Genomic DNA, 22,970 nt, shown 5'->3' with positions numbered 1-22,970 from the left:
TCCAACCACCTTTATTAGTCGATTTACTTCCACATACAGTGATTCATAAGTTCCTAACCACAATATAGAACATACATATAGATGCAGGTTCATTTAAAATAAAATACCTAATTATTAAGTTATATTATATGCCCAACCCCGCATATCTACTTGCAATAACAAAATAATGACAATAACTGACTAATAATAAAAATATGCACAACATACAAAAAAAGTTGCACAGTTCTGAATATTAATTCTGTACTTATTCACGCTAATACATGTGAAGTATTTTCCGTTGATTGTTGGAATAGTAGAAGAAGTTGATTGCGGAACGAAAACGCTGCAGTGTGTTTTTATCCGATCATAAAAACGCCACAGTGGCTGTCATGTGACTGTTCATCTTTAGGAAAAGTAATTTTCCTTTGCCGTCTGGTAGGCTTTTTGATAAAGACTATTTGAGTCACATAGAGAGACCTTTTAATCGATAAATAGTGAAAATGTTACTAGTTTTGTCAGAGGAATATAAAGAACATCTGGCTTTCCTGCCTCAGGTGGATCCTGCAGGTAAGCTTTTATCCAACTCCCACCTCAGGGAAATACTCAGGTCGATCGCAATGTCATTATTTTGGGCTTTTTCCCAAAAAGTATACTTAACGGGACAAGATAGTTCATTGTATACAGCGGTATACAGCCCTTAATCAGTTTTCGTGCATATTTCGTATTGGTTTTGCATCACGATTCATTTCAGATTTGTCTCCGTAGTGGTGTTTGAGTTCGGGCGGATAGCAGTGGAGTTTTTGAAGAGAGGAATAAACTCAAAAGTCTACGACGGAGCAGCAAGTAAGTTGCTTTTATTTTTAACCACTAATCTGGACAAATTTCATTTGTCAGACCCCACAAGACACAAAAGGCAGTTGTGCAAACTATATTACTAAACTATATTCAACTGTGACTTGATTAATGCCAAGATTGCCACCAAAACGCATGACTTAACTTAACCTTCATTCAGAACACTAAAGATGATATTTGGAAAGCCTGTTTCCTTTTATTTTGTTTTATTTGACAAGCTTAACCATCCTCCAACCTTAAGACTCTTAACACTTGTTTTCCTTTTATAAATGTCCGCTGCCTCTTCACATAACACCAAATATTGATCCCCCAACAAGCTTGCTTGCTGCTGTAGATTTTTTTAGTGTGTATGGAAAACATTAATAAAGCAAATATGGATCACATTGAATAGTATCACAGTAGTATGTATTTTATTTTTAACCTAATATTGCATTATATTACAGTTGTTAACAACCATGAGTGTTTTCTTTTTAAGGAAAGCTTGGTTTTCCTATCACAACCGTGCAGCATGGAGTAGAAGGCCTAATGTTTCTGTTGACTGAAAGTTCTAAACTTATGGTGCGTCTAACTCAAACATTGGTACTTATTTAATCTTTTGTGGATGTAAGTAATTCTAAGTGTGTGTGTGTGTGTGTGTGTGTGTGTGTGTGTGTGTGTGTGTGTGTGTGTGTGTGTGTGTGTGTGTGTGTGTGTGTGTGTGTGTGTGTGTGCACTCACAGATTACAGATATTGATTTCAAGGACTCTGTGATGGTTTTGGGTTTCAGTACAGAGCTAAACAAAATCCTTTTACAGGTGAGTTTCCTTTCTGTCATGGCATGTCGAATATTGTACACAATTTCTTCCATGTTCCCATTAGACATCCTATGACCTATGATAAATAAAAACATTTTATTAGAGCTATTAAGTCTATAACTAAGCAAAAGTGCACATAATTAAAATAGTTAGGCTAGATGACACAATTTATAATGTTTATTATATTGTAATATTTATTTGTTCATTCAAATTGTTCAATACTTTTCGAATGTCTGTTAGATACCACCTCAGACACGGACATCGGTTGTCATGTCAACATTAAGACAAGATAATGTGGGGTTAGGATAGTGTAGTGGCTAGCTAGGGTATCGACTTCCAGCCGAAAGGTTGCGGATTAGATCCCGAATGTCTACAGCCTAGCTGTCGTAGGCATTCTTGAGCCAAAAAACCTAACCCCCATATGCTCAATAATGATATATCTGAATTCATTGTAAGTCACTTCTGCTGAATAATGATAATGCTGCAAATAGTAAGAGTATATCAACTCAGATGTCAAGATGGGTAGACAGATGGTTAGCACATTGACGTTTTATTTCGTGGCATGCATGCGGCTTACATACAAATACTAAAATATCCATCTTTTTGTTTCATATTTGATTGTGATGATTAAATAACATGCTTGAATATCAAAGCCTGAAGGGGAAGTGGCTTGAATGTGAATAAATAAAAACAATATCTTAGCTTTCTTCAGTCTTTCTCATTCCATATAACAATGTAACACTAAAACATAATCGATTCTCTGTTTTCAGCTCTATGTGGAGAACCAGACTACGATCCGCAGCACACTCACTCAGCTGGCGCCAAGTCTGCCTTCTTACCATAACTTAGAATGGAGGCTGGATGTACAGGTTGGTACAACATATATGAATGCAACTCAGCCTCAATCTGTATGCTTGCAAAATAAAAGGTAAAAGCACAAAAACCTCAAGGTCAGGAAATTCTTTGCATAAATTGTTAGAAAAAAAGAATTCACCATGATATCTACTACTTGTATCAGCTGGAACCAGTGAGAACAGGAGGTGCTGTTTACAGACCAACCCCTCAACACTCCTTCACCTAATCGCAGTGCTGGAAGCTGCACTGGCTTCAATGAAAAACAACCATGCACGCCGCATCCTGCGCAACATTAAATGAATACCTCGATTTTTTTGTTTTTTTCTACAACCTTATGATCATTTCTATTGCTAGACTGAAACACCCTGTTCTTTATAGCACACAACTCTATTTTGAAACAAGAACGTTGTTGCTTTTGATACTGCATTAATTTGTGTATTGTTATTAAACATATATTGCCACTTTGTTTTTTACATATTGTAATCAGCTCATCAAGATTCCTGTTATGTAATCTGCATTGTGCCACTTAGAATTTATTATTGAACTGTGTTTATTGCCCATATTAACCAATTGTATTGTTATGCACATAATCTATAATATTAATAAATAAATTATTAAGACCCCTTGAGATAAGGAGAAAATCAAATGCTTGGTGTAGTTCTCCCATCATCAAATAACAGGCCCTTTCATTTTATTGTGAAAATATAAGAACTGTCATGTTAGTGGTAGTGTGAGTGTGTATGGATGCTCAGAGCCTAAAGATTTGCCGTCATTAAAGTAAAAAATAATTCTAACAGACAATTCAGAAGGAGAATGTCCAGTTGTCCATTTTGCAACCAGACAACTAAGAATAAATCTACCTGCTGTGACTTAAATGGAAGATGTTATGATTGTTACATTACACTTGCTTTATGCATACTAGCTAACCAAGTTGCATATAGATTAAAAAAAAATAACATACCTTTTATTGAAGTCTGCTTGTTACTTATTTGATCTCTGTCCTCTCTACAAATGTCTGCTGTGTGAGTATCTAATGTTTTCTTAGAAGAGACAAAGATGGAACATGAGTTCATTAGTTCTGTTGGAATATCTTTAAGTTGTCTTATGGCCATGAAAGCAACAGATGATTGGCCAAGGGAGGTCTAGAATTGCAGAAGTTTGTTAATTCCTGTTTAAGTCGTGTTGATATCAGAATCAGGTTACACATTTTTTTTGCATAGTGCTGTGAAACATATTTGCCCCCTTCTTAATTTCCTATATTTTGCAAATTTGTCAAAGTTTTAAGTCGTATTTATTTAAAGCAAAAGTGTGTGTGTTTGTGTGGGTGGTGTGTGTGTGTGTGTGTCCCCTTAGTTACTTTATCATTAATCCAAATGTGATTGATCATAGGATTAAATTGATCCGGACACACCCAGGCTGGTTGATCATTTTGAATCCAAACATGATCTTAGCAATCGTATCATTATTGTGGAGTTGTCTCAACAAGCAGTGATGGTCATCACTGCCGCAATCAAAATAAATTCTTGGTGAGATAAGAAAGCAAGTTGTTCAGCCATATCAGGTTGAAAAGGGTCACAAAGCAGTTCCGAAGGCTGTAGGAAAACCACTGTGAGATTATCATCCATCCATTACCTCCTGTCGTAAAGCAAATGTTATCATCACACACCATCAAATCAGAAGTCAACCATGGTAAAAGTGTGAAGGATTTTGGCTGCTGTTTTACAATATGAATGAATAATTATGTTCTCTTACCAGAACATTCTGCACAAGAATGTCTTGCTCATATCCCAAATAAAATAATTCCTGAGAAGAGCTCTGATGAGGCAATTTGTCAGATTTTCAGCAGTATTTCTTCAAGGCATTCAGTTGATTCATTCAAACTTTGATGGTGCCCTTGCTGTGTAGGCTCTCCCCAATGCCACTCCCTAGCCATGCCCATTGTTTCTCCTCCATTTTATCCCTATTACCCACTGGTAAGCTAAGCATATAGAACTGACAGCATATATATTGAATGGACTTCATGCTGTCAGTTCTACATCGTTCTGTCAAAATAATTGATAACTGACCTTTATAATTGTTATTCTGTTTCCAACTCAACATCTAGAATTGTTTGCACGCGTGTTAATTGTTTGTGTGTTAACTAACATCTTGCCACCAGCTCTGTTTGAAAGATGTTAGTGTGAAAGTTGATGTCTGCAGAGATCAGTGGCACATTATACTTTTCAATAATCTTAAATAGTTGATACGCTTTTCAGTGGTGCAGTGATTGGGAAGTTGGATAACTCTCTTTTATCAAATCATTATCAGATAACATAAGACCATGAGTTTGTTCACATCTAGACTTTTGTATTATACCATACCCTGTAATATTCAATCAATAGGCAACTAGGGTGTACAACATAGTAGCCTACAATGACCAAGTGAATAGGGGGGTCTAGGGGTTCTGCCCTGGAAACTGAGGGCAACCTCCCCCGAAACAATTTTAACAACCTTTTAGATAGATTGAACTGAAGCCTACATTCGTAATAAACTCAAGCATTTTCTTTTGGCAAAATACAACAAGTGAAGGAGCGCCATTCCCTGTCATACAACCAGTACACCGGTGCAGCCTTGTCTAACTTGAATAAACTAACTCCAAGCCCTCCCCTGTTGAATATTCATGAGCACCACCCGAGCGTCCGGTCCCAGCAAATTCCCCAGTTACCAACGTTGAGTTGGGACGTCGACCTACAAGGGGAGAAAAACAAGCAAAACTTGTTGTGAACCGTGGAAACTATCGCTATTATTATACTATTGGAACTTTTCTAGCACCGGGATCGTCTTTCTAATCGTTCAAAGTTATTTCGGTCGGTTGAACAAAAAAAAAGTTTTTTCCCAAACTGGAGTGTCGGTAGAGAACTCGGGGAGGGTACTGTTGACAAGACTGGAGGCCGCAATCAGTACTCTTTTGTCGTCATCGAGGGGACAGTTTATTGTCCAGGCATTCCGACATTATACTCGTTTCCTCGTCCCTTTCTTCAACTATTTTAAAGCGATATGAACTCCAACCAGCACCAGCTCATGCCGGGGCAACAGGTCGTGCACGTAGCCCAGGACTCGGACACTGAACTACAGGCCCTTTTCAATTCTGTCATGAATCCAAAACCCTCGTCGTGGAGAAAGAAAATGCTCCCAGAGTCATTTTTTAAAGAACCAGACTCGGGGTCTCACTCTAGACAGAGCAGCACCGACTCCACCTGCCAGCCTCCCCGTCTCCAGGTCTCCCACACCCGCTCCCACTCTTCTCCGGCCTCCCTTCAGCTCGGGACCGGGGCCAACCCCAGCTCCCAGAACCTCCACCACCACCAGCGCCACCAGTCCTTCGATGTGGCCGAGGAACTGCCTCTGCCTCCCGGCTGGGAAATGGCCTATACCAGCAATGGGCAAAAGTATTTTTTAAAGTAAGTAGTAATCGTTACTGGATCCATTTTGTATTTTAATTGTTTTACTGGGTCTGTTTTAGGGCACAGGAAGATTCAACAGACATGAATGGGCATCTTTAAGTGTGTGTGTGTGTGTGTGTGTGTGTGTGTGTGTGTGTGTGTGTGTGTGTGTGTGTGTGTGTGTGTGTGTGTGTGTGTGTGTGTGTGTGTGTGTGTGTGTGTGTGTGTGTGTGTGTGTGTGATTGAAAACAGGCATAACACGCTGAAATGTCTCATGTCTCTATTTAAAAGCCGTCAAAATAGACCACTGTAGACCGACCCACAGACACCTAGTGACAACAATTAACATTTTGTTAATTGAACCCTGTAAATGTGAGGTGGTTTCATCATTGAATTCACAATTAAATGCCCACAAGGACAGGCCTTGATATATTGAAGCATAAGTACGATTTAACAAGCTAAAATAATTATATATTTTTTATTTTATATATGTTAGCCTAGAAAATAATCTTGACATAGTGAGGGTGGGTGCAGCTCAGGGAGGGAATGTTTAAGGGTTGTTTAAGGGGAGATAGAGAAAAAAGTGTAAACGTGTGTGTGTATCTTCAGTGTATTTGTGTTTAGTCTATGGGGCACTACAGAAAAGCTACCACATACTTTGTCTATCTTCCTGCTCTTTCTTCCACTTGTTTACCCTCTGTTAACATCTGCTCCTATCTCTTTTAAAGTAAGTTTAATAAATTCAACACTGAAAACAAAGGCTGGTAGAGTAAAGCATGCAGAAGGCCAAATAATACAATGGATGGAACACAATGTTAATAATATTAATATAAAATAAAATTGAAGCAAGACGAAGGCCAGCCGCCTGGCTAGCCTTTTCTTGAGAATGTATCCCCTTCACCTATATTCCTTATCTCCAAATATACAAATTCTGTTTGGAGAAAAAGAATGATGACTATTTAAATAGAAAACGGGAGCTTCAGATAAACAAAGAGACATGAATAAAAGAGCAAAGCAAATTGTTCTCAATACTTGGAAATTGGGCTTAATGATTCTGTCCGGTCCCACGTGTTGTGTGCTGTTGAGGTGCGAGCGTTTAATGCTAGGAAGGTGGTGGGATTCTCTCTGTCTCAGCACGTGACCAACCATCTACCAACATTTGTTTGAATGGTTAATTTGGTTCATATCGAAGTTCTTAAACGCAAACACACATGGTCAACAAGACAGGAAATTGAAGTCCAGGTTTTCTGCTGAAGCCTCAGAGCGTCTCTGTGGAAGGAACTTATAAATCACTGCCAACAAGAGACCTTTGTTGTACAGTGGTTTCTATCTTCTTGAAATAATAACTGCACAGAGCTGTCACGTGCGGCTGAACAGACAAAATTGACCCAACATCATTCCTCTCCCTGTTTGCATTTGTAAACTAGTGGGAAAATCGACCCACATTTTCTCCTCAACTTCCTATACTCTGCCTATGTGTCGCTCCCTCTCTATCCCTCTCACTCTATTCATTGCTGTGGAATTTGTATGTGAGCAGCAATCATGTGGGTGTATTGTTGTGTGTGTGTGTGTGTGTGTGTGTGTGTGTGTGTGTGTGTGTGTGTGTGTGTGTGTGTGTGTGTGTGTGTGTGTGTGTGTGTGTGTGTGTGTGTGTGTGTGTGTGTGTGTGTGTGTGTGTGTGTGGTTGGGGGAGGGTGGTAGGAATGGGGTGGACTGCTAAATGTTCAAAACAATGTTAGAAAACACAGTCTGAACATTGGAGTCCGTCTGTCCTCAACCCCCCCCCCCCACACACACACACACACACACACACACTCTGCCTGTGTCCTGCATGGACACCAGGCTGTCCTGTGTGATGCATGGTGCATTCTGAGGTCCCGTTTGATCTGGCCTGCTATTGGCCACTTGATAGTCTGACTGACAGCTTTGTCCGCCTCATACTGAGTGGAATGTGTGCATGCATGTGTGCTAATACATGCAGCGGGACAACACATTCCTTAAGTGGGTAACCATCCTCTTAATTTTTAATAGCAAATCCACAAACAGACATAGTTTGTGTGTGTGTGTATGTGTGTGTATATACTATATATATATATATATATATATATATATATATATATATATATATATATAGACAAAATGAAACCAATAATATGGTCCACATCTGTTTATGAAGCAGTGTTTCTTGGAGACAGCCTGTCTTGAAAACCTACCTCTGTATCAATGCTATCCGATGTGGGCTACGTTCTCTTAGGGATTATCAATATGTGGTTCGAGCAATATTTGTTAACATTGCAATTATATTTCTTATAAAGATGATAGGCGTTCACAAATAACGCATGGGTTAACACAATGTGTTCTCTTGGATTTAGCTGTGATTTCATTCATTTCGTATGTCCTATGTTCTTACAGTATCTAATGCAATTGCAAGATATGCATTTATTTTTTATCTTTAGATTTCATTTCACAACTCACAAATCAAGTGAATTTTCATTCTTCCTTTTTCTTGGTATCTAGTGTGCATGGGAAAGGTCTTAATATATTATACTAGTCAATTTAGTTGCAATGGCTAACAAGTGGCTAACAACTTTTAACACTATTTGATCACTATATTATTAACAAAAGTGTGAGCTAAATGATATTAATCCCAACATGAACTGATAATAAATACAGAGGAGCCAACCTTGTGTATAGATATACTTGTGAATATTAATACCAATCAAACCAATGCACCGTTCCCAAAGGACTTCCTTGAGTCCTATACCGCTATACCCTAATTTAAAGTAGACATCACTTATCCTCTATTACAAATTATTGATTCTTATATATTTATGCAAACTGCTTTGCATTCTAATTTTGGTTGACATTTTTTCACATTATTCTATTCTATTGCTTAACCCTGCAAAGCTGAACTTACAAACCAGTATGACAGAGATATAATTTAGCTGTGCCTGGATTCCATGAAGCAATCTGTAAAGTGTTTGTTTCAGTCACGTGATTTTCTTTAACTGACTTAATCTTGAGTTCAGCTTTTTATTCTGATTTTCAGTTATTGCTTCTGTTTTTCTTTCTTTAAGATGAACTTTGGGTTTAGAACATCTCCAAGGCTCTAACCCGGTACACAAATTCCTATGCAGTGGTTGTTTTTGCATTGACTTCATGCTAGTGCATGTAAGGGGGCCATGAAACAGTGACTCTGTGATTGATTTGGTATCCAGACACACTGATCCAAACATCTCCTCCACCGAGTTGCACAAGTTGTGTGTTGGCCATAGCGTTGTGTACACACAATAATAAACAAATGTGTTAAAGTGGACTTGATAGTGCTCTTAAAAAATTACTTTCAGTGAGTTAACTTAATTACGGGATATTATATCATGGGCTTATTGCAGTTGAGAAATTAAGACATTTAAATTCAGTGAAAACTCCCGTCTGATTCTAATTCTCCTTTTCTGGAGATTTCATTGGCATCTAGTGTACCACACAATTTTGGGTGTGGGTGTGTTGAATTCTTGCACATGCCATGTGTGTGTCTATCAGGGGGGAGGAAAAGACAACAGCTGTTGTCAGGAAGTCTAAGTATAGCCTCATGACCGGCACACAAGCAGTTGTTGCAGCCAATAGCTTTGTGGAGGCTAGTTGAGTCTGGCAATACAAGGCGTTATTCCTCAACATAAAGGGTTGGAATAAGTTATTGCTGCGATGTACGAAGAAAGGAAGGAAGAGCCATGAAGCAGTATGAATGTGTGTGTCAGTGGAGTTTCCCTGGAAGTAGCTCGATAGTGTTCAAAGGAGAACTAAAGTGTAGGAGTACATTTGTAGCCTTGGTATCGGGTTTCTCAGTATTTTTAAGGTTGTTCTTCACCTGGACTTTATACGTTTAACATCCATAATGCACATACAGAAACAAATGAATGTGTCAAGTCACATTTGTGTGATTTAGAAAAAAAAATTTTCACTAGCATGAAAAAGTCAATGCACAAACAACCACTTAATGGAAATTTGTGTACCGGGTTTAAGCCTTGGAGATGTTATAAGCACAATGTTGATCTTAAAGAAAGAAAATCAGAAACGATGACTGAAAATCTGAATAAATAGCTCAGCTCAAGATTAAGTAAGTTAAAGAAAAACACGTGACTGAAACAAACACTTTACATCTTGCTTCATGGAATCCAGGCACAGCAAACAATATCTCTGTCATACTTGTTTGTACGTTTAGCTTTGCAAGGTTAAGCAATAGAATAGAAGAATGTGCAAAAATGTCAACCAAAATTACACTGCAAAGCAATTTGCATAAATAAATAAGCATGCATAATTTATAGCAGAGGAAAACAGACATCAATTAGATTCCTTTATTAGGTTTTATGTAACATACATACTAAGTGTTTGAATATAATTTAATAATTGTTTGCGGTCATATGAAAGAGAAAAGTAAAAGCTCACTGACCACAACAGTGTCAGATTTGAAGATTTGAAGAGCATAATTTAATGATCAATGTGCTCGACGTTGAGCCATTGAATGGATGCCATTTTTAAATATCCCCTGCAATGCAGATCAACTAAATGGAATCATGTAGACTATTGATACCGTGCTGATGCAATTAATAACCCTTGACCATGTGTGAGTATTTAAAACCTGTGTTGTCTTGAATTCCCCTCACACTCTTATTCAGTTAAGTTTGAATATCTCTGATTGCCGTGCTGATGTCTGTGATGGAGGCAAAGTAGCCTATAGCGTAATTTCTTCCAAACTGGTAAATGTGTATGCATCCACATTTACATGTGCATACAACCGGGTATGTGTTGTCAGTTTACAATGTTAGAGTAATCTGGGATCTTCCCCGATAACAAGCTATTGCCTTTTAATTCATGTAAAACCTAGGCTTGGGCGGTGTCATGGTTTTACGGTATACCAGGGTATTTAGGAACACAGAAAGTATGATTCAGTACAGTCAAAAAAACAGACACTCCCATTTTTTATTACGTTGATATGTATTTTGGCCAAGTTATGGAGCAGGTTATAGCCTATAATGAAATACTCCAAAATAAAATCTTCACTGTTGCATTCTTGTTGAGACTGAAATGGGTTTGTTCACCAACGATGGTGATCACACATATAATCACACATCTCAGTCGCAATTTAAGTATTTTGAAGTTAGAAAGATATTCCACAGATATTCACTCTCCTAAATAACCACGATTTGACGCGTTTGAGTCCTGTGTGTTTAGCAGTGTAAACCTGCAAGGAGACGGTCAGGCATCAGCTCTCATTTCTATAGAGCCATCCTCTGGGCAAGATCTCTACACAATCGGTGATATTACAAAGTACCCTCTACTAAACAACAGCCAAGCAAAAACCCAATCAATCAGGAGATGTACCCAATGTATTTAATACATAGGGGACATTTTTGATGGATGTTCAGAAGTATATCCCGCTAGCTTTTCACCTGTAAAATGCCAGTCAAAAGCTGTTTCAGTGGAGCTCGGTGTGGGTGCAACGCACATAGACAATATAAAACAGGTTAACATAGACCGTATATAATAGAGGTTAAACTGAATTAACAAAGACTGTATATAATACAGATTAAACTGATTTAACAAAGACTGCATATAATACAGGCTCAACTGACCTAACGGACTGTATATAATACAGGCTCAACTGACCTAACAGACTGTATATAATACAGGTTAAACTGTCCTAACATAAACATATAAAAATGTTGGCCATATATTATCCATCATTTTTGTTGAGGTTGTAGCTCTGAAGGGAGTGTCCCATCTACTGACTTTTATTCAAAGTATCGCTTAGTGTTAAGGATTAGTATTATGCCTGTTATCATAATGATCAATACAAAATTCAATTTTTGTCAGTATTCTCTGTGGTTACTGTAATTGTTTTCTTAATACATTTTAAAACCAAGGCCTTTTAAAGTAACCATATACACTCTGCTCTCCTATCACTGTCATTCCAGCCACATGGAGAAGATAACAACATGGATTGATCCCCGGAAATCCATGGCACCCAACATGGCAGCCATGTCCCTGCACCACAATGCGCAGAGCAACAACACACACAGCCTTGCTCCACCACAACGAAGCCTGGTCCTGTCTCAACCAAACCTGGGTACGTTATACACACACACGCTCTGCCTTCCAGCAGCATACGTTTGCTAACATGTCATGTACATTCTCTCAAAGTAAATATTTTTACTTTAAGTGAAAGCTACTTTTCTTTTCTTGCCAAACCATCTCAATATTCTATGGAATTTCCCTTCTACTAAACTTCCATTTGAGAAGAATAAAAGGGTCAAAGGTTTAAATGTTTGAACTTTGAGTGCAGCGGCAACCTGGAAAATCGGAGGCCTTCCATAATGAAGGCATGAAGGCCACTTCTAAAAAGGGGTTAACTTCTAAAGCTGTGACTTTTCGGTAGATCATTTCATAGGGAACAGTGAACACTGATGACACATCAGTCCCCTCTAAAGCTAATGTGTAGCTGTGCTGGGACCACCACTGGTGACCGATTCTTTGAACACAGAGTTTTGGCTGTCGCAATTATGAGGGAGTCTTTCTTTGTTTGTTATTTTGATACAAAAAGAAAATCCAAAATGTATTTATTTATTTACTACTACATGAAGAATGGGAGCAATCCCCCATTCACAGTTAGAAATAAAGTGTCTCCATACACTTCATACACATATAACAGTGATTCTGATGAAGATAAAAATAGCCTTATAGTTTTGTCGGGCTGTGCATGGGTACACAATGTTCATTTTGTGTGTGACGTACATCTGGTTACAAATGTGCATCGGTGTTTCTAGTGATGCAGCATCAGCAGCAGCAGCAGCACCGTCTCCTCCAGCACCCACAACAGATGCAGACCCAGCAGGTACCGGTTTCGACCCTGAACCCAGCAGGTGGCCTGGCCCAGCAGCAGCACAGCTCGGGGGGCCTCATGAACCTGCCGGGACCCCTGGGTAACGGCTTGGGTGGCGTTGGTGGCATCAAAGGTCAATCACACTTCTTGTTGTCTGTATTAAGTTTGACACCAGATGTAAACCTGAGCAGTTAATCAAATGGCCTGTAAATGGTCAAATAAGTGCCATTATGTAATGAGGTTGCATGTATCTGCACCCATTCAACAGTGAAAACACGCAAATGTTGTTCTTCAATGTAGTTGTGCTGTTCATAATGTTTGTTGTTTGCTTGCTGTATAGGTGCCATCAGTCCTATCAGTGTGAACCAGCAGCAGAAGATGAGGCTCCAAAGAATCCAGCTGGAAAGAGAGAGGATTCAGAGACGACAAGAAGAGCTCATTAGACAGGTGACGCATGCAAAAGTAGTGATATCCTTTTTTCTTTTACTCACACATCAAGCTATTTAACAGCAGTACACTTTCTTTCTTGCTTTTTCTTTTACATTTAATTTGATCTATTTTATGCATGCATATATAAATAATATATGCATGTATATTTTATCTATATATATATATAAAAGCATGTTGGTCATCATATAAATCTTCTTATTTCCACATTTCTTCTATCACACTCCCCTCCCCTCTCTTTTTCCATTAGGAGGTGGCACTTTGCCAGCAGCTCCCTACTGAAGCAGAAAGTATGGCAACAGCAACCCCCTCTGCTGGCGCAATCCAGAACAACAACAACATCCCAACAAGTGGCTCCGACCCTTTTCTCAACAGGTGAGAAAAACCTTAAAGGCACCCAGTGCAACTTTATGTAAACATTCAATGAAAAATAAACATTCAATTTCTAGTCTTTTTTACACGTAGTAAGTTTCAATAACTCCATACCATTACATATCGACATTCAAGGAGCAAAGATGAGACGTCGTTGTGTGGTGAGAACTGATAGAAAATCGTAAACAACAACAATCGCTGGTGGGGAGAAGCCATTTTTCCATTGACTGGAAGCCTGCTTTATTTATTGTAGGTTACAAAAAATAAAGAAAATGGCGGCATTGTTGTTGTTATCGATTTTGTATCAGTTCTCACCACACAACGACATCTCATCTTTGCTGCTTAAATGTCGGTATGTAATGGTATGGAGTTATTGAAACTTACTACGTGTAAAAAAGACTAGAAATTGAATGTTTATTTTTAAGCCTCGAAAGTTGCACTGGGTGCCTTTAAGTCCTAAACTTAAATCTACTGGACTATAAGCACTGCAGTCATTGCAAAGCAAACAGTGTGATGAATTACAGTTAACCAAAACAGATGTTTGAGATTTGTTGCTATTGTGGTAACTCGGTTCGGTAGAGGGGCTCAGAGTAAGGACCAGGCAGGGTGTGAGGGTCCAAAGCCTCAAACGGCGGTTTATTACACTCGGTTTCCAATAGCCACACAAGCGCACGCTGCACATCAAAGTCGGGGGGTTGCTCGAGTCGTGGTCCACGTGTCCGCCGTGCGGCTCACTATACGGTGTCTCGATCCTCTGCGTCGTCCTCTCTTCCACTCGACTCTCCTCGATCTGTCGTTTGGTGGCCTCCTTTTAACACCTGGGTGCCTCCTGCCCAGGTGCTCCTCGTTTCCCCGATTGCGGCTCTCGGGAGGTTGGGATTTGTCGCCGGCTGTTGGCCACCGGCGGTATATCCCGGCCTCGACTCTCCCGAACAGGGGGCGTGGCACCGGGGGAATGCCACACACTCCCCCCCCCTTTGCCTATGCCCCTCCGTGCGCGGGGCCCAGCCCCCGCACGCACGCATCTCGGCGGGACAGAGCGTCGGCGTTGGTGTGTTCCCGCCCCGGCCTATGCTCCACGGTAAAGGAGAAGGGCTGGAGGGACAGGAACCACCTCGTTATCCGGGCATTCGTGTCCTTGGCGGTGGCCATCCACTTCAGTGGGGCGTGGTCCGTCACCAGGACGAACTGGTGTCCTAGGAGATAGTACGTTAGTTTAGTGACGGCCCACTTAATGGCCAGCGCCTCCTTTTCTACGGTGCTGTAGTTCCGCTCGTGGGGGAGGAGCTTCCGGCTGAGATAGGTCACCGGATGCTCCTCTCCGTTCCGGACCTGGGATAGGACCCCACCTAGTCCCACCTCGGACGCGTCTGTCTGGAGGGTGAAAGGGAGGTTAAAATCAGGGGTGACCAGCAGCGGCTCCTTACATAGGGCCCCCCGTAGGTCCTCGAAGGCCCTCGTCGCTGCCTCAGTCCAGTGGACCCTATCCGGGAGGGCCTTCCGGGTGAGATCGTTCAGGGGGCAGGCTAGGGTGGCATACCCCGGGATAAAACGCTGATAATACCCCACCAGCCCCAGGAACGATCTCACCTGCTTCTTGGTCTGGGGTTGAGGCCACTCCCGGATAGCCGCCACCTTGTCCTCCTGGGGTCGCACGTTCCCCCTCCCCACCCGGTACCCCAAATAGGCCGTCTCCTCCCGCCCCAACCTGCACTTTGCAGGGTTGGCGGTAAGCCCGGCCGCTCGTAGGCCGTTGAGCACGGCCCGCACGTGCTTGACGTGTTCGTCCCAACTGGCGCTGTGGATGATTATATCATCGATATATGCTGCGGCGTAACTGCTGTGCGGCCTTAGGACCTGGTCCATCATCCGCTGGAACGTAGCGGGGGCCCCGTGGACACCAAAGGGCAGGACAGTGTACTGAAACAGGCCCCCCGGCGTCGCGAAGGCCGTCTTCTCCCGGGACGACGGGGCCAGGGGGACCTGCCAGTACCCCTTGGTTAGGTCCAGCGTGGACAGGTACCGGGCCGGTCCCAGCCGCTCGATCAGCTCGTCTACTCTAGGCATGGGGTAGGAGTCAAAGTCAGACACTTCATTCAACCGGCGGAAGTCATTACAGAACCGGTGGGTCCCGTCCGGCTTGGGCACCAGCACGATAGGGCTAGCCCAGGCGCTACGGGATTCCTCAATTACCCCCAGTTTCAGCATCCGCTCCACCTCGGCTCGGATGGCGTTGCGCCGGGACTCGGGTACCCGGTAGGGCGGGATCCGAACCGTCACCCCCGGAGCGGTCCGGATCTCATGGGAGATCACCGAGGTCCGCCCCGGCACGTCCGAAAACAGTCCGAAAACACGTCCCGGCTCTGCAGCACCAGCTCCCCTAGTTCCTGTCTCTGTGCGGGGCTGAGGTCGGTCCCCATCGGGACGTCAGGGATCGCGGGCCGAGCCATCAAGGCCATGGGGGCCCGTAGGGGAGGGTCGTCCTCACCCCGCCACTGTTTTAACAGATTTACATGATAAACCTGGGTGGGCTTGCGTCTCCCGGGTTGCCTCACCTTGTAGTTAACGGGCCCCACGGCCTCTACTACCTCGTACGGGCCCTGCCATTTCGCGAGAAACTTGCACTCGCTGGTTGGAACCAGCACTAAGACCCGGTCGCCCGGTCGGAAGTTCCGCACGCGCGCCCCCCTGTTATACACGCGCGCTTGGGCCTGCTGAGCACGGGCGAGGTGGTCTCGGACTATGGGCCAGACCTTGGCCATTCGGTCCCTGACGAGCTCCACATGCTCGATGGTGGTCCTGTGTGGAGAGGGATGACTCTCCCACGCCTCCTTCGCCAGGTCCAGTATTCCACAGGGTCTCCTCCCATAAAGGAGTTCGAAGGGCGAGAACCCCGTGGAAGCCTGGGGCACCTCACGAATGGCGAAGAGGACGTGGGGAAGCAACTGGTCCCAGTTCTTCCCGTCCGCCTCGATACTCTTTTTGAGCATCCGTTTGATGGTCTGGTTAAACCGCTCGACTAGCCCGTCCGTCTGCGGGTGATATACCGAGGTCCGGAGCTGGGAGACCTGTAACAGTTTCAGCAGCTCCTTGACTACGCGGGACATGAAACACGAGCCTTGATCGGTGAGGATCTCCTTTGGGAGCCCCACCCGGCTAAAGAGTAATACTAGCTCTCGGGCTACCGCCTTGCTAGTCGCCGCACGCAGTGGGAGGGCCTCGGGGTATCGGGTCGCATAATCTAATATGACGAGGAGATAACGATGTCCCCGGCTCGTCCTGGGGAGGGGTCCTACGATGTCCAGCGCTATTCTCTCGAAGGGAGTCTCAATAATGGGCATCGGAATGAGCGGACTCCGCTCCACTGCCCGCGGGGCTACGCGCTGGCAGTCGGGACACTCCTGGCAGTAACGCGCTACATCTCTACGCACCCCGGGCCAATAGAACCGCGCCACCACCCGCTCTCGCGTTTTGTCCATGCCCAGATGTGCGCCGAGCAAATGTGTGTGGGCCATGAACAAAACCTTAGACACGTACGGTCGCGGTACCACCAGTTGTTGTACTACCTCCCCCTCGCGTACGTCGACCCTGTACAGCAACCCCCGCTGAGTGCAGAAGTGGGGGTGGGTCAGGTGGCTCACTGAGTCCCTCACCTGACCGTCGTGGGCGACCACATGTCCCCACGCGTGCCGCAGGGCATCGTCCCGATGCTGGGCCGTAGCGAACTGTCCCGGTCGGGCCGAGTTCTCACCCCCCGCCTGGGCGAAGTCCGATAGCTCAGTTAGGGGGGAGCTCTCGGGCTCCTCGGGGGTGTTCCCCCTCTCGGAGGCGGTAACGGTGTCGGAGCTGGGCCCCGCTCCGTCTCCCGGTCCCGGTCGCACCTGGTCCCCGGTAGATCGGGGCGGGCTTCCCGGCGCCGACGGTCCCTCTCCTCCGGAACCCGGCTCGTCGTCCGTCTCGGTCCGCGCGGCGGTCGGTCGGCGGGTCGGTCGGCGGGTCGCTCCCAGGGCTGGTCGGGGGTCGGCGGCGGTCGTCGGGACGGGTCCGGTCTCCGACCCGGACTCTCGCGTCGGCGGGCGCCTTGCCCCTCGCTGGGCCGGGGGTCCGCTTCGGCCGGCCGGACGGTGCAGCTCCCGTCCCCCTCGGTTCCCCCTCATGGGGCTCCAAAAGCGGGTGAAGATGGGGCAGTCCCGGCCGATCAGGAACGGCACCGGAAGGGTCGGTACTATCCCGGCCCGGGCGACGAAGACCCCCTGTGGTGTGCGTACTACCACGTGGCAGGTTTCGTACGTCCGGGTGTCGCCGTGTACGCAGGAGACCTGCATCGGGGTTCCCGGTCTGCCCCCGGCTAGGTCGGCCCTCACCAGGGTCACGGCACTCCCCGTGTCCACCAGAGCATGGGTGTCCTGGTGCATCACCTTGATGGGGACGGTGGGGGAGTCTTTGACGCTCTGTGTCCAGCAGGTCGCCAGCATACAGGTGGGGCGGTCTCTCGGGGCGGTGCACGCGGAAGGCATGGGGACGTCCTGTCGGTCGGGACAGTCCCGGACCAGGTGTCCCCGTTGTCCGCAGTGGTAGCAGCGCCGGGTCTCGGGTTCCCCTCGTTCTCGGGGCGGGGTGGACGGCCGGGTCCTCGACGGCGGTATTGGAGTCTCTCTCCGGGTGGCCCGGGGGCTGGGTCTCGGGCCCGCCGCCAGTTCTCCAGCTGGCGCACGAGGTCGTCCACGGTCTCAGGGTGGTGGTGGGCCAGCACCCTCCGGGCGTCGGGGGGCAGCTGTCGCACGGTGTTGTCCACCACGACCCGATCCACGGGGCTGGGTCCCGCTCCGTCTACCAGCCACCTCCGGGCTAGCCGACATTGGTGGGCCACCTGGGTCCGCACGGGTCCTCGGACGTCGAACGTCCACTCGAGGAAATTGAGGGCCTTCGCAGCAAGGCTATGTCCATAGTAGGCCAAGATGGCCGCCTTGAGTGCGGTATACCGGCCCGCGTCCCCGGGGTTGAGGTCCTGACTCGCCTGCTGGGCGGGCCCGGTTAAAAACGGGGCCACTATATAGGCCCACTGGGCCTCTGGCCACCTCTCCCGGGTTGCCACCTGCTCAAATGTTTCTAGGAAGGCCTCGACATCGTCGTCGGGTCCTAGCTTTGTGAGCCGACTCGTCGGGGCGGTGGTCGGCGGGTCGCGGGTGGCCTGCTGGGTCAGGCGGAGCACCGCCTCCGTCAGCAGGGCCAGGCTGGGGTCCGACTCTCTCGGGCCGGCTGGTCCTGCGGCTGTCCCTGCGGCTGTCCCGGGGTTCTGCATCTACGTCCGCGGGTATTCACCTCCGCGAACGGAGGAACCGCACCGGAAAAACCAAAAAAAAATCCAAAAACGAAGAGCCACTGCCAAAACGCGGGGAGGGGTCCTTACCGGGAGCCGTACGTGGACCGAGTTGCCCGCATCCTCCACCATATGTGGTAACTCGGTTCGGTAGAGGGGCTCAGAGTAAGGACCAGGCAGGGTGTGAGGGTCCAAAGCCTCAAACGGCGGTTTATTACACTCGGTTTCCAATAGCCACACAAGCGCACGCTGCACATCAAAGTCGGGGGGTTGCTCGAGTCGTGGTCCACGTGTCCGCCGTGCGGCTCACTATACGGTGTCTCGATCCTCTGCGTCGTCCTCTCTTCCACTCGACTCTCCTCGATCTGTCGTTTGGTGGCCTCCTTTTAACACCTGGGTGCCTCCTGCCCAGGTGCTCCTCGTTTCCCCGATTGCGGCTCTCGGGAGGTTGGGATTTGTCGCCGGCTGTTGGCCACCGGCGGTATATCCCGGCCTCGACTCTCCCGAACAGGGGGCGTGGCACCGGGGGAATGCCACACTATATACTGTAGTTGTATATGTTTGCTATAAAAGGTCTGTTCACACAAGGCCTACTTTTAACCAGGAAGGCACCAGTTTTTCCAGTTCTTTCAAGGACATCTCGTATTAATTTGTACTTGTTCTTCTCACCTTTCAATTAAAACCATGTTGGTGCACGACATTAAGATGAATTGAATGGTTATTTAGTTACTCATTAAATTTGTTTTGCTGCTTTCTTGTTGGATCAGTATTTGCTGCTGGTAGCTGGCCGCTGGGATCTAGTAACTCCAGAGTCTGACTTTTGCATCTTTCTCTGTCATGTCAGTGGTCATTTTCACCACTCAAGGGAACAGAGCAGTGACAGTGGATTGGGATTAGGCTGTTACAGTATCCCCACCACACCTGAGGACTTCCTCAACAATATGGAGGAGATGGACACTGGTACACACACACACACACACACACACACACACACACACACACACACACACACACACACACACACACACACACACACACTTGTTTCCTGTGCACATGTATGTACCTAATTAACCTCCGCTGTCCTCCAGGTGAAGCCCTAGCCCACGGGACTCTGAGTGTACCTGGCGGGCAGCCTGGTCGCTTTGCAGACTTCTTGGATTCACTCCCAGGAACAAACGTCGACCTGGGAACACTGGAGGGTTCCGACATCATACCCATCCTCAACGACGTGGAGTCTGTTCTGAACAAAACTGAACCTTTCCTCACCTGGCTTTAAATATGTTTCAATATGAATGCACACACAGTTCACCACAAGAATTTAGACCCTAAATAGAAATGTTTTTGAGCGATTCCTCCTCAAGCAAATTTTGGCATCAACACATTATCTCTTTACCATAAAAGCTTGGTGATGTTCAGAAGGAGAGTGTATGGTATACATCGTGTTGTTCTCTTGAAGCGTGGGCCAACACCGACTGGATACCATTAGAAGTACCTATCTTCAATCCTATTTCTAGCATCAGTCATAGTTCACATATCTAATTTGTAGAATCCTATTCTGTTATTTATTTTACAGATGAGCAAAAAACCTGCACACATCTGGCACCCACATAGGTAAAACGTAATAAAGCGGATTCCTATATCTGCAAACTCAATCCCCTAATCACGGGGGATTGAGTTTCTTAAGCTTTGCATGATGCCCAAGTGCAACAAAACACATTTCTTGATATATATATTTTTTATTACATGTTTGTATTTCAATTTTAAATGATGAATCCTATACATATTACTAGGATTGTAGAGACAATTATGTATTGATAAGGCCATGTGAACAAGAAATGGTGTTGTGGAATCTACACTTTATACTCTTTTATACTCCTTTCTACAGTATATTATTACCGTGTTGTGAAATTGGATTATCAGACAAATGGATTAGTTATGCCATTGCTGCCTGTAGAGCACCTATTTCTAATCTACTAATAAGCCAGTGGGTTAGCTGTTTCTTTGCTCCTTCCCGTTGATAGAACAGGACGGCTCCAGGCACAGTCTGGCCTGTTTTTTTTTACTCTGATCCCAAGAATGAGAGGCCATAATCTCTTCTCTAAATTAGATTGCATATGTATTATTTATCAAGCTTTTATCATGGCAGTTTTGTTATTTTTATTGTTTTTTTGAGGAGGGTTTTCTTAACTTTTTCTGTCAATGACAGATTTTTTTTATCCAAAGACGAATTCAGTTGTTTTCACATCCCTAACATGAATTGAGAAACTCTTCGAAGCTGGACACTGGGAGAGGATCACATGTCAATCCCTCCTCCACAGACACTGGCATGCACACACACAATCTATCAGCTGTCGCTGCCCACCAAATAAGATAAAACTTGGAATATCCCAACTGGCCAGAGGAGCATGCCTCCCAGGATGCCTTTCCACAAGGGAACGTTACAAAGGCAAGTCAGTGAGGGCTCGTCTTTTTCAGCTTTTGAAGGTTGGCAATTATGCATTTACTGTAATACTACAAAGGGATAAACCAATTATAGAAATGTTTTGTTGGATTACACATCTGCCCACCCTGTCGTAATATTAACAAGACGTTGGATGATAGGGAATGATATCCACTCAACATTGCCTCTAAAATTATATCAAATCACAAGAATACTCATCTATTATACATTATTCAGTGGACATGAAGCAGTATTCCAGCTAAATTTGAAGATGTGATATATTACAGTAAACACATTGAATGGAATACACTGTTTCTTCATTGCATGAAATTATTATTAGTTAGAATATCAGCCAACTTCAAAGTCTTTGAAACCTGTCACAGATCAGTGTTTACTACATTACGTAATATTTGTATTATCAATACCAAGGACTATGTTAACTTTGTTTGATGCTTGTTTTCTTTAATGTTTTTGTTATGTTTCTGCAGCATATTGGCCTGTTGAACAAGATTTACTGTTATCTGGTGGTTTCCTTGTTTGCGTTACTTTTTGAAAAAAAATGACAGAAATGGTTATTGTAGTGTTGATGATTGCCTAAGATGAATGAACAACATGTTCCCACCACATAAGAAAAACATGAGGACCTAAACTAATCTGAGGTGTGAGCCAGCCAGCGATCCAAAAATACTTGTCTTGTGGAATTACCTTTTTTATATTAGCGATCAAACAAGTTGCAACTGCTTTGTATCTCATTTTGCATCTAGGCTGGATTCTGCTTAGTTGGGCAGCCTTTGTGTTCTACAGGTGGTCTTTGGACTCTAGCTACATTTATATAACCATCACTGACAAGAGGATATAAGTTTGGTTAAGTTGTTGTGCTGAGGAGAAATTCAAGTTGATTGATTCTACACTATTATGGCTTGTTACTGATTACAATCAAGGAGGGACGGAAAGTGATAATGAGATGAGCAGACGGAGGAAAACAGTTAGAGCAAGGATTGGTAAAGCTTAATAAAAGGAACTCGATTTCACATCTGACTGATTTGAATTGTTCCCCTGGCCAAACATACAAAAAGGCAAGGTTTTGTATTTGGAAGATAAAGAAGTATATTGTTATTTAACAATGTCCTGCAATCTTTACAAAGGAAAGGACATGCAAGTAATGTCTGGAATGTGTCTACAAATGAATTACATGAAATGGTGTAACTTGACTAAAGAATAAACCACAATATCTTATGCAATGATTGACTGATTAATGTGTGTGTTTTTGCTTGAACTCAGCATTCTGTGGTGGAGATGCTTGAATGTTGGTTAGATCCTGTCTTTTGGTGGGGTAAGCCTATGACGTTAAGGTCAAGGAGGGAGAGTGCCGTGCAAGGATTCAAACTGGCTGAATTAATTGTCCTTGATGCCAACCCAGGTAAGTGGTATTGTACTTTAGCTGTCAGTTGCTAAAAGCAGCTACTGTGTAAGTGGCCATGCATTAACTGCCAGCCTTTCTTAATTGCAGAGGCCATGTATTCACTTTAATTGTATACACCTTACAAACTAATGAAACCATATCAAATCAACTTTTTCACCCACTAGTGGTCTTTTAACATTTGAATGTAGC

General features: G+C 44.5%; 2 protein-coding genes and 1 long non-coding RNA gene across 4 annotated transcripts; 2 read left to right on the top strand and 1 right to left on the bottom strand.

Annotated features, from left to right (window-relative positions):
- The first annotated feature begins 343 nt into the window (after positions 1–343).
- On the top strand, positions 344–3,355 carry commd2 (COMM domain containing 2). Its single transcript, XM_060066978.1, is given in 6 exon segments — positions 344–546; positions 745–822; positions 1,307–1,389; positions 1,551–1,625; positions 2,396–2,546; positions 2,620–3,355. Coding segments are annotated over 6 exon segments (615 nt in total). The 5' UTR covers positions 344–479; the 3' UTR covers positions 2,781–3,355.
- A 1,800-nt stretch (positions 3,356–5,155) lies between these two features.
- On the top strand, positions 5,156–22,599 carry wwtr1 (WW domain containing transcription regulator 1). 2 transcript variants are annotated; one of them, XM_060066911.1, is made up of 7 exons: positions 5,156–5,920; positions 11,875–12,026; positions 12,724–12,912; positions 13,120–13,226; positions 13,477–13,601; positions 19,763–19,878; positions 20,007–22,599. In XM_060066911.1, the coding sequence occupies exons 1-7, from the start codon at positions 5,517–5,519 to the stop codon at positions 20,192–20,194; spliced, it is 1,281 nt and encodes a 426-aa protein (XP_059922894.1). In that variant the 5' UTR covers positions 5,156–5,516; the 3' UTR covers positions 20,195–22,599. The 2 variants fall into 2 exon arrangements, with proteins under 2 accessions (XP_059922894.1, XP_059922893.1); XM_060066910.1 differs by having other exon boundaries at positions 13,120–13,241.
- Positions 11,269–11,878, bottom strand: LOC132469079 (uncharacterized). The gene is made up of 2 exons (XR_009528340.1): positions 11,567–11,878; positions 11,269–11,532 (listed from the first exon to the last, which is right to left on the bottom strand). It is a non-coding gene; the product is annotated as an uncharacterized LOC132469079 (long non-coding RNA).
- Positions 22,600–22,970: the final 371 nt, after the last annotated feature.

Source organism: Gadus macrocephalus, chromosome 12 (genome assembly GCF_031168955.1).
Source record: "Gadus macrocephalus chromosome 12, ASM3116895v1".
Classification (NCBI taxonomy): domain Eukaryota; kingdom Metazoa; phylum Chordata; class Actinopteri; order Gadiformes; family Gadidae; genus Gadus; species Gadus macrocephalus.
Note: the sequence above shows the minus strand (reverse complement) of the source record. Positions and strands in the feature narration are given on the sequence as shown.